Below are 11,350 nucleotides of genomic sequence, written 5' to 3'. Positions count from 1 at the left end.
CCCCAAATGCTACATTATTCTTCTGAGACCTGATCTAAATAACAGGAATCAGTTGATTAGGAGGAGGAACAATTAAAACCATTCTAATATACCTGTCCTATATTGTAGATAGAAAAAAGACAATAAAACTATGATAGGAATTTTGGGCTCCTATAGGGGCCAGTCCTACCTCCACATTGGTACTATTAATTTATTTGATTTAAGAGCCTTCCCCTAACCTTTTGGGCTTAAGGTGTTTTACAACATAACTTAAATACTTTAATAAATTTTTATTCGCATTGAAAACCCTCAACATTAAAACATCAGCATTTAAAACTTGCAGCGATTGAACAACTGAAGGAAAACACCCCCACTGTATGTCTGATTTATACAGATTGATTTTCACATTGTATCATCTTCCTTCAACATGCAGAGTTTTAAAGACAGTCCCCCATTATCACTGTGTCGCTTCTTGATTAGTTCTTTACTAGAGCGATTCACTACATGAATCTATAATGACTACCTTCAGGTTTACCATTTTCCATGGTCAAGGCCAAAGTGACTGGGAGAGTTCCAAGCAGGGCACAGAGGAAGTACAACAAGTTTTTCTTTGGTTCTTACTGAGGTTAAATGGGATAGTTCTATTTATATCACACAGAATTGCCTGGAGAAAGTGAAGAATACCAATGCGATTAAATGCCTGTTTTCTATGGATCCAGTGATAGAATGCATCAATCTGTGTCACTTTTTTGACATAACATCTTTTGCTTACTGAACTTTTTTATTGGAAACAATAATACTAAATAAATTAATTCCATAGCTATATTTCCTACACCTTGAGATCTGCGGGGGTTATGACTATTGGAGGTGTGACCAGAAATGACTGGGCCTTCACCTTATCAACCACACAGTCCCTAACTAAAATCTCTGTTCCGATACAAAGCCTAACATTTTCAATGGGCCAGGAAGATCATGGAAAAGGGAAAGGATAGTGCTGAGTTGTGAGAGAGGCATTCACTTTACTAAAATATCATCTGCAAGTAGACTTACCGTATATACCGGCGTATAAGACGACTGGGTGTATAAGACAACCCCCCCCCACTTTCCCAGTTAAAATATAGAGTTTGGGTTATACTCGCCATATAAGACTACGTACCAGCATATAAGGCGACCTATCCCAGATCTATCTACAGATGATCTATCCCAGGGTTCAAAAGTAGTCTTATACGCCATGGTATATCCCCGGTAGTAACTTAACTAGGAAGAAGTATCTACTGTGCACGGGACTAATAACTAACCAGAAAGCTATTTAATTCATTCAAACAGGCTGCTGTTCATTTCATTCATTCATTCAATTTAATTGTAATTTTCATTCATTCATTCATTCATTCATTCATTCATTCATTCATTCATTCATTCATTCATTCATTCATTTATTTATTTATTTATTTATTTATTTATTTATTTATTTATTTATTTATTTATTTATTTATTTATTTATTAAACTTATAGGCCGCCTCATCCCCGAAGGGCTCGAGGCAGCTCACAGTATGGCTTTTCTCCAGGACAGCAAATCAAAACAACATAAAAGCGTAACCCACATTAAAACCAGCAGCAGTTACTCAACAAATATAGATTAAAACAACAGGAAGAATTGTTTCACAAAAGGTTTGTGCCCTAAAGCAGGCGCCCGATCAAAAAGGCCAAAAGCAAGAAAGGGAGGGAGTAAAGGCAGGTGGCCCATGATGGAATCAGGAAATCCAGGCCCAAATCCAAGATGGCAAAAGATGGAGAACAGAGCAGCCCTCAGTTTCCAGTGGGGTGCAGTAGACGTGACCGCCGGCCAGCCCCTCCAAAAGCCCGGTGAAATTACAGGCCTCTGCCTGTTTTAGTGCTTTAGTTTACAGAGTCATGAAGCGCTTTCCCCTGCCCCCATCAAGTAACTACCATGACTTGCCTGTTACTTTTTTTTTTTTTTTTTTCTCTCCAGGGATATCTGGAATACATTTGTTTTATGCTGTTCCACTTAGGACCACAAAACACAAGTGTTCAAGTGGGGGGGGGCATGTTTTGTAGCCACACTGCCAGTCTGAGCTCAAACTCTGCCAAGATAATTCCCCACTGAGTTCGCCAAATCACTGTAATTCCCTTGCTTGGAAAGTGCCGCAACAAAGTGTAGCTGCTAGGGGAAAAAAAATCAGGAAAGGTTCCTGAATAACATTATAAAAAAGCCCCAGTGCCGAGGGAAAGAGGGAAAAGGAAGGCAGGACGCCATCACATTATTCACTGTTTTCTTTTGTTGTGACAATCTCACCTTGAAAGCAGACTGTGTAAGATCTCTGCTGGCATGCGAGGCTTGCCTTTGTACCTGCACGGAAGAAGACTTTACCATGAATGCCCTTCCCTTTCATTAAGGCATGGGGCAGCCATCCTCCAAAGCTGCCTGCTGTGCTGCAGTTCGGCAGGGGAGATCCTGTGTCCAAATAAGAGTGTTTCTCCCAGAGTGGGGTGGCTGCTGCTGCTATCTCTCCTGCTTCCGGTGGCATGCCAAGTAAATGCTTCAAAGTGCCATGCCAACTATCCCCTCCATATTCCACATGAACGGTACCAGTCAGGGGACCTTCTCGTCGGTGGGATTACTTCTCAGATCTTTTGCACTGTTTCTGAATTTTTCTTCGAGACGCATCCTTCGAATAATGTATATCAAATTCCACAGTAAGGCATTTTTTTCCCCATCCTACATCCTGTGATACTGGCATCATCACTATATATTATTTACAAGTGCCAGGGTGCTCAAAGCAGGAGCGCAACAACTATTTCCTTATACCTCTCCTCCTTTCCAGTATTTGTTGGAATCTTGTGTGTTCTGTTCGTCAAGTTATATTGCTGGTTCGTTTTCATCTCCCGTCCTTGTTCATTCTTTTTCATTAAACCTTGAAAAGCACAGGTGGGGGGAAGAAATATTAATGGCGCTCTTCCCTCAATGTGCTTCTAGAGTTCCAAATATGCCACACAGAGGATGCATGTGACAAACCATGGGTGTGCATTCATATGTGTGAGCACTAGAGACAGGATATGGTGGCGGTGGAAAGGGCCACCAAGACTCAGGCAGCTTATGCAGACATCGTAAAGTTTTTAAAGGCAAGAGATGTTTCTGCAGAGTGACCGTGGACTACTTTGGTGGTCTTTGCAAGTGCTAACCGGGGCTGACCCGGGGCTTCCAAGATCTGATGAGATCAGGTTAGCCTGGGGCACCAAGGTCTGAGCAGAGACAAGATATATCCACTTCCTGTCTTTGATCAACTAGATGCAAGGCCAATGACTTAGCTGCTTCTGTTAAAAAGGGATACTGGAAGTATATTTTGTAGTTAGAGAGTTAATACTCTGCGAATGGCCAGATATTTCCATTTTAATGCATCCTCAGTCTCATATGAACCAAAGATGATGTTTCCTTATATCTCTCCTCCTTTCTAGCATTTGTTGGAATCTTGTATCCTAAGATTCCTAGAATCCTAAGATTTTGCCCAACGTCACTTAACTTGTTCGTCGAGTTACATTTCTGGTTCGTTTTCTTCTCCCATCTTTGTTTGTTGTTGTTTTTAATTAAACCTTGGAAAGCACAGAGGATGGGAGAAATATTGATGGTGTTTTCCCCTCAGTTCCAACTATGTCTCACAGAGGACGTATGTGACATACCGTGGGTGTTCATTCATAGGTGTGCACAGAAGATAGGATAGGGTGGTGGTGGGAAGGGCCACCTCCAAGATGCAGACAGCTTATGGAGACATCATAAGGTTTTTAAAGGCAAGAGATGTTCAGAGGTGGTTTGCCATGTCTTGTTTCTGCAGAGTGACCGTGGACTACTTTGGCGGTCTCCTTTGCAAGTGCTAACCGGGGCTGACCCTGCTTTGCTTCCAAGATCTGATGAGGTTAGCCTGGGGCATCAAGGTCACAGCAGAGACAAGATGCATCCACTTCCTGTCTTAGCTTAACCAGATGCAAGTCCAAACACATAGCTGCCTCTGTTAAAAATGGATACTGGAAGCATATTTTGTAGTTAGAGAGTTAATTGTGAATGGCCAGATATTTCCATTTAAATGCATCCTCAGCAGAGGTGGGGTCCAGCAGGTTCTCACCAGTTCCCGAGAGTGGGTTACTAATTATTTGTGTGTGCCAAGAGGGGGTTACTAATTGGGTCTGCTTTTCCATTAGAAATTCCATTAGGTCCACAAATCACAAAGTCCTGTTGTTTCCTATGTGGCTGGTTAGCGAAGGTAGAAAACGGGATAATTCTCCCTGTTGGGCTGTTTTAAAAACATGTTTTAGAAATATGGTAAAGTTCCTTGTTTAGAGGAAAGGACTCCTTCTTTTTTTGATTTCCTAGAAACAAAATTAAGTATTTGAAAGTATTAAGTATTTGACAGGCAGTCAATTAGAGGAGAAGTAGTTGTTTCTGTTGGCAGTAGATGATAGGACTTGCTATAATGAGTTTAAATTATGGACGAGAGAAGATACCAGCTGGAAATTAGGAACTTTGTTTTACAGTAAGAGAGAAATTCATTAATGCCCTGCCCGGAATGCCCACCCATTGCGCCCGATCGATGCCCCACCCAAGCCCATTACAGCACTACGCCACTGTTTGAATCCCACCACCATGGGAACCTGTTACTAATTTTTTGGATCCCACCACTGATCCTCAGTCTGATGAAGATGTTCAGTATCTTTGAAATATATTTTAACAAATATAAGCCTATTTGCCTTCTTTGGCAACTAAATCAGGACCTTTCTCTCTGCACAGAATGGTGACCAAGTTCTACAAGCACATCCTATCCATTACATTTGCTATCCATGAAATCAACGAGAATCCCAAGATCTTGCCCAATGTCTCTCTGGGCTCTCACATCTTTGACAGCTACTATGATGGGAAGTTGACTTACTGTAGTACTCTGGGCCTGCTCTTCAAATCACAGAGGTTTGTCCCCAACTACAAATGTGACACCCAGAAAAACCTCATAGCCATCATTGGAGGACTCGATGCTGATACCTCCTTCCACATGGCCGAAATTTTAGCTCTTTATAAGACGCCACAGGTAGGTCTATTTATGGGGAATGCTGTGACATGAGTAATTGTACAGATTGTGTTCTTGTGATTCTGGGAGTGGTCCTTTAGCACAAAAAGAGGAAAGTTATGACCAAATAATAATAATAAAGGCTACAGGGTTTTTTTTAAAAGAAAAATTGAAAGTTGCTTGCAATACTTGGTTAAGGGAAGAGGCAGAAAATACAGAGTAGTTGAAATGGAATTTGATACATGTGCTCCATAATTCTGAGAAATCATATCGTCATCCTATCATTGGAGAAAATTTAACCACAGCTACCGTTGACTTTAGTGTTAGAGAAAGCATCAAGTAGTTGTCTTGGTAAAATTAATCCCATTAAAAGTTTCAGTCAATTCATGTATGTACCAAATCAGTCCAACAAGCCACCTAGTTATTTTCTACTGAGGTTGTTACATTGTGGGGAATTTCTTTTTCCTGAATTCCACATTGTACCAAGTCAAACCACTGGTCCACCTAGTTATTTTCTACCCTTACAGGCACCGGATCTCAAGAGTCTTAGTTACATACATTATTTCCTTTTACCTTACATGGTTTAACTGGGGATGCAATAGGTGGTACCTTGGAAAATAACTGCTCTACCAGTAAGGTCTCACCCCATCTAGCTGCTCTCTAAATTATTTCTATATTTCTTGTTAGCTCACATATGGTTCCTTTGCCAGAGAGGGGACGGAGGCCGCCACGTTCCCTTTCTTTTACCGCACAGTCCCAAATGAATCCCATCAATATATGGGCATTATCCAGTTGCTTCTCCATTTTGGATGGATATGGGTTGGGCTCTTGGCTGTGGATGATGAGAGTGGAGAACATTTCCTAAAGACCGTAGAACCATTGCTTTCCAAATATGGAATCTGCTTGGCTATCACAAGGAGAATCCCAAAACAAACCAACTGGAATCATCACTCTGAAGTGAAACGTTATTTTTCAAATATCGATAAAAACTTTGAAGATATCAAAGTCAATACATTTATCTTCTATGGAGATTCTATGACTTTTGTAACATTCAATTCTCTCATGTTTTTAGGAAATCCTGAATATCAGGAAAATGTGTTACTTAGGAAGGTGTGGATTCTGACAGGACAGATTGATTTTGCAACATCGGGCCTTCAAAGAGGAATGGGTTTTCAGTTTTTCCAAGGTGCCATTTCCTTTACAGTCCATTCAAATGAGATTCCAGGGTTCCAGAAATTCCTTCAGAATGTGAACCCACAAAGGGCACAAGGGGATACTTTTCTCAAGGAATTTTGGGAGCAAGCTTTCTTCTGCCCACTTCCAGATCCCGAAGGACCAGTGAATGTTGAGGAGACGTGTACCGGGGAAGAGAAGTTGGAAGACCTCCCTGCACCTGTTTTTGAAAAGCACATGACTGGCGACAGTTACAGTATCTATAATGCGGTCTATGCTGTGGCCCATGCATTGCATGCCATGTACACATCTAAATCTAAACACAGGGCAAGAACAGGTGCTAAAACAGTTAAAATTGAAGATCTCCATCCTTGGCAGGTAATGCCCTTACAGTTAAATGGCATTATTGTCATGAATAAATTAGTACAAAACGAGACCACAGTTTGTCTCACATAAGTACAACCTGAAATGACGGTTTCCTCCTTGGCCCCTTCCGCACATGCAGAATAATGCACTTTCAATCCACTTTCACAATGGTTCAAAAGTGGATTTTGCTCTTCCACACAGTAAAATCCAGCTTCAAAGTTCATTGAGAAGTGGGTCGAGAAGTGCATTATTCTGCATGTAATGCGGAAGTGAAACTATATGTATTTTCTTGGTTTTGTAGAAAGCGTTACCTTTGATTTTTTTTCCTATATGCTTGGGATGTAGAAGAAGCCGTTATTTATTATGAGTGATTATAAGGATGCATGGTTGTAGTTCCGGAAGATGAAAGGGCAGCATGGAGTCTGACAAGAAAACGAAGAAGGGGTGAAAGACTCTACAAAAATGAAAGTATTTAATGAATGACTGGCAATCTCGTACTTCTTGTGTCCTGCATACTGTGTACTAGGATCTTCTGAGCGAGATGCTGTGGATGTTTATGGACTCAGGACCTGTCAGACCATTATGGTTGTCAATATATATCCTGTGACTCTAGGGCTGTATATATTGCATATCTATGTGGTTGATATGGACCTATCACCTCCCTCCACTGGCCTTTAGATCAGGCGCCTGGTTTTAACAACTTCTGTTGTTTTAACCTGTATTTAATTTTGTAACTGCTGCTTAAGTTTTTCAGTTTTCAATGAGTTTAAGTTGTATTCTCGTAATGATTTGTTGATTTGCTGTCTTAAAAGAACAGCCATTTTGTGAGCCGCCTCGAGCCCTTCGGGGGTGAGGCGGCTTACAAATCTAATAAATAAATAAATATGTTTCTTGTGACACATTGATGGTTGCAGCACTTTATTTTTGATATCTTAATCACAGCATTCAATTTAATTACCATTTCCTTTTGGGTTCAGGGTTTGTTTATACTTATGGCTGTTCTTTGAAATCAACCAGCTCCACCTATTTCTTCAAAGGATTTCGTTCAACAATTCGGCTGGAGAAAGGCTGGCGTTCAATGATAACCAGGAAATGGAAGGCGGGTTTGACCTAATAAACCTGGTCACGTTCCCAAACCATTCTTTCCTCAGAGTGAAAGTTGGAAGAGCGGATCCCTGTAGTTCCCAAGGAGAAGGCTTCAGCGTCAACAAGGAGAAGATTGTGTGGCAATCTCATTTTGACCAGGTGTGAATTCCAGGGTATCTTAGAGAGAACTCTATTCTACAGAGTAGAGGAAAGTAACTAGCAGTGCAATCCTAGACAGAGTTACGCCCACTGAATTCACAGCTCATTGACTTGACTCTGTAATGATATTCCATTCCATTCGAAAAGCTAAAGAAAGATGCTCACAACCTCGTTTCCTTTCAACAGTTTACGATGACCAGACTGTTTCTGGCACATCACGCACACAGATTGTATCATTCCTGTGCTGAAAGATGTATTTTGCGATGGTCATTTCTTTCGGTGTACATTTCAAAGGGCCAGTTCTTTAAGGACAGGTTGACATTGAATACTTGAATACCTGCTTCCTCCTCCCCCATTAAAATCCTTGCCTCAAGTCCTTCTCCCTGTGACCTTGTCTGCAGAGTTGGGGTGGTGGTGGTGGTGAGCAGAAAGAGGGCTTTTTTTGGTGGTGGGGCCTTGCTTTTGGAGGACCATCATTCCAGTAACCACTAGCCTTTGGTGGAATACATATAATTTAACAACCAGTTCCAGTGGTGCGATTCAAATAATTTTAACAACTGGTTCTGCAGAAGCGGTGCGAACCTGCTGAATCCCACCACTGCCCCTAGCTCTTTCTTTTGTTCAGCCAGTATTTTCCTCATGTATTTCCTAAGACAGCTAGAAAATATTTTTGTACCCAGGATAGTAACTGAGAAACTCAAACTGTTAAAGTTGTTTTTATGCTCAGCTTCTAGTCTGAGGACTGTTTTCTGAGTATATCATAAGAACATAAGAACATAAGAACATAAGAACATAAGAACATAAGAACATAAGAACAAGCCAGCTGGATCAGACCAAAGTCCATCTAGTCCAGCTCTCTGCTACTCGCAGTGGCCCTCTTACAACTGTTGATGTGGCTTATGTGGAGATCATGCTCTGGTTTGTTCTTTTTATGAGTTTATTGCTTGGCGAGCGACCTTCAGTCTGTATCTGGAAAGGCAGAATATAAGTTTTCCAAATAAATATTTATGCCTCTGCTCAGGAGCAGTTCCGTACTGTTTATGACCTCTCATCTGATATTCATTCTTTCTTTCCCATGTTTATGAATAGGTGGTGCCCCTCTCTGTATGCAATCACCCCTGCTCCCCTGGTCATTTGAAGAAAAAGAAAGAAGGGGAGAAATTTTGCTGCTACCATTGTGACAAATGCCCAGCAGGGAAGATTTCAGACAAGAAAGGCATGTGGTTCCTTTGAGTTCAGGATTAATTCAGCTGTAACTTACCCCAGAACAACTATGATGACTTTGAAACCTTTTAGCCTGAGCCAGTCTATACTATTACCATATGAAATGCCAACACCACAAGTCTTTCACAGACACTAAATATGTGTTCTCCTGGGAAATTAGAGCTGAACTCCTAATCCTATCACAATCTCCGATGCCTTCTAAAACTCTACCTACTTCCAATCCTTCACTCACACATTCAGGCTCTGTGAGAGTTTAGTACAGACTCAGGCTTCTCTGAGGTTGATTCCCCACTGCAGAGTCGACTAGATTTGACCCGGTTCCCTGAAAAGGAACTGACCTAGGTCGACTCCACTGTTACTCCCCACAGCAGCCGAGTTCATCCCACCAGAGCTGAGCTCAGAGGGCAGGATCACCTCAGCGTCTCTTCTGCTCTTTGTTCCCGATTGGCTGTCGTGTTACCATGGGAACGTGAACGTGTGTCCATTTTTTTTACATAATGGCAACATAGCCACAAATCAGTGCTCTATGTAGCTAAAAGCAGCGTGTAAACATGTGCTGTTTATATGTATGGCCATCGCTTCATATACAAGAAGAATTTTTTCCCCACTGCGAGTCTTTCATTCTGAGCATGCCCAAAACACTGAACTGTGATTGGCTGACCGGAGAGAACAGTTCCTCGATGATTCCCCATTTTACCGGCTTCGACCTTAGTTCGACCGAGGTTCGCGGAAAAAGTTGTACCTCCCTGATGCAGTCGGAATTTGACAGTTTGAGGGGGTGAAGCTGGGATGGAACCGTGTCGAACACAGCGGCTGTGGGGAATACCTAAGTCAAACCTAGGTTGAACCTAGGTCAAACATGCCAGTGGGGAATCGACCTGACTCTGCTTTCTCATTAGGTCCATCACACCATCTTCTTGAAATATTTCTTTGTCAGCTTAAGGGTGGGGGGAATCTGAATTGTTTTCCAGCATCTGTGGAAAATATAGTTAAAAGAAAAAGAAAAAACACAAAAACACAAAAATTGTTGCCTTTTCAGAGGAACCGTTCGTAGGACCAGGTGCTCAAATCCACATTAACGTGTCACATATTGCTCCTTATTGAACAAAGTGAAGAGCATCGGCTCAGTGATCCATATGTAATTTTAATCATATGTGTCTTCCCCTTTTTCCTCAGATATGAATGATTGTTTCAAATGCCCAGAAGATCAATATCCAAGTAAGGACCGTGATCAATGTATTCCCAAGAAAATAAGCTTTCTGTCATATCAAGACCCTTTAGGGATCACTTTGACTTCGGTTGCTGTTTCTTCAACTTTGGTTGCTGCGTTGGTGTTAGGAATTTTCATTAAGCACAGAGACACTCCCATAGTCAAAGCAAACAACCGGGATATTACGTATACACTTCTGGTTTCCCTCCTACTCTGCTTCCTTTCATCTTTACTATTTCTTGGGCAGCCTCGGAAAATGACTTGCTGTCTTCGACAAATTGCTTTCAGCATCATCTTTTCCATGGCTTTGTCTTGTGTCTTGGCCAAAACCATCACTGTGGTTGTAGCTTTCATGGCCACCCAACCAGGATCCAGCTTGAGGAAGTGGGTGGGGAAAAGACTGACCAACTCCATTGTCCTTTTCTGTTCCTTTACTCAAGGAGCCATCTGCACAGTGTGGATAGTCAAATCTCCCCCTTTCCCAGCTATGAATAAAGAATCAGTGATGGAAGAAATTGTACTAGAATGCAATGAAGGCTCTGTTGTGATGTTTTACATTGTCCTGGGCTACATGGGACTTCTTTCTTTCATCAGCTTGATCGTGGCATTCCCAGCCAGGAAACTGCCAGATAGTTTCAATGAAGCCAAGTTCATCACCTTCAGCATGCTCATCTTTTGTAGTGTTTGGTTGTCTTTTGTTCCAACCTACCTGAGCACCAAAGGGAAATACATGGTAGCCGTTGAGATCTTCTCCATGTTGGCTTCCAGTGCTGGGTTACTGCCCTCTATCTTTTCACCCAAATGCTTCATTATTCTTCTGAGGCCTGAGCTGAACAACAGAGAGCAACTAATACGGAAGAAAACATCAAGAAACTGAGTATCCCATTGAATTTATTTTGGGGGGATGTTTACAAAATGGAGATGGTACAATTGGTGTCAGACTCAGTTTTGCAAATCTATGTATTTTCAAATTTATGCTGTCTGTTTTGGTCTCATATTGAAAGGAAATAAAACTGAATTTATTTGTGTTGTGGTGTCTGCAGTGTTGGAAGTGAAGGACTGTACGCTGTTTCCTGCCTCAGAG

At 41.6% G+C, this 11,350-nt stretch overlaps 1 protein-coding gene across 1 annotated transcript in view; it reads left to right on the top strand.

The window, feature by feature from the left end:
• The window catches only part of LOC125444357 (vomeronasal type-2 receptor 26-like), a 13,332-nt gene extending 2,189 nt beyond the window's left edge, over nt 1-11,143 (top strand). The window contains exons 3-7 of the mRNA XM_048516767.1: nt 4,778-5,069; nt 5,736-6,599; nt 7,605-7,832; nt 8,922-9,048; nt 10,233-11,143. Of these exons, the coding sequence (XP_048372724.1) occupies nt 4,778-5,069; nt 5,736-6,599; nt 7,605-7,832; nt 8,922-9,048; nt 10,233-11,143 (2,422 nt within the window). The remainder of the gene's footprint in view (nt 1-4,777; nt 5,070-5,735; nt 6,600-7,604; nt 7,833-8,921; nt 9,049-10,232) is intronic.
• Nucleotides 11,144-11,350: the final 207 nt, after the last annotated feature.

Source organism: Sphaerodactylus townsendi, linkage group LG15 (genome assembly GCF_021028975.2).
Source record: "Sphaerodactylus townsendi isolate TG3544 linkage group LG15, MPM_Stown_v2.3, whole genome shotgun sequence".
Taxonomy (NCBI): domain Eukaryota; kingdom Metazoa; phylum Chordata; class Lepidosauria; order Squamata; family Sphaerodactylidae; genus Sphaerodactylus; species Sphaerodactylus townsendi.
This window is presented reverse-complemented; position numbering and strand designations above follow the sequence as displayed.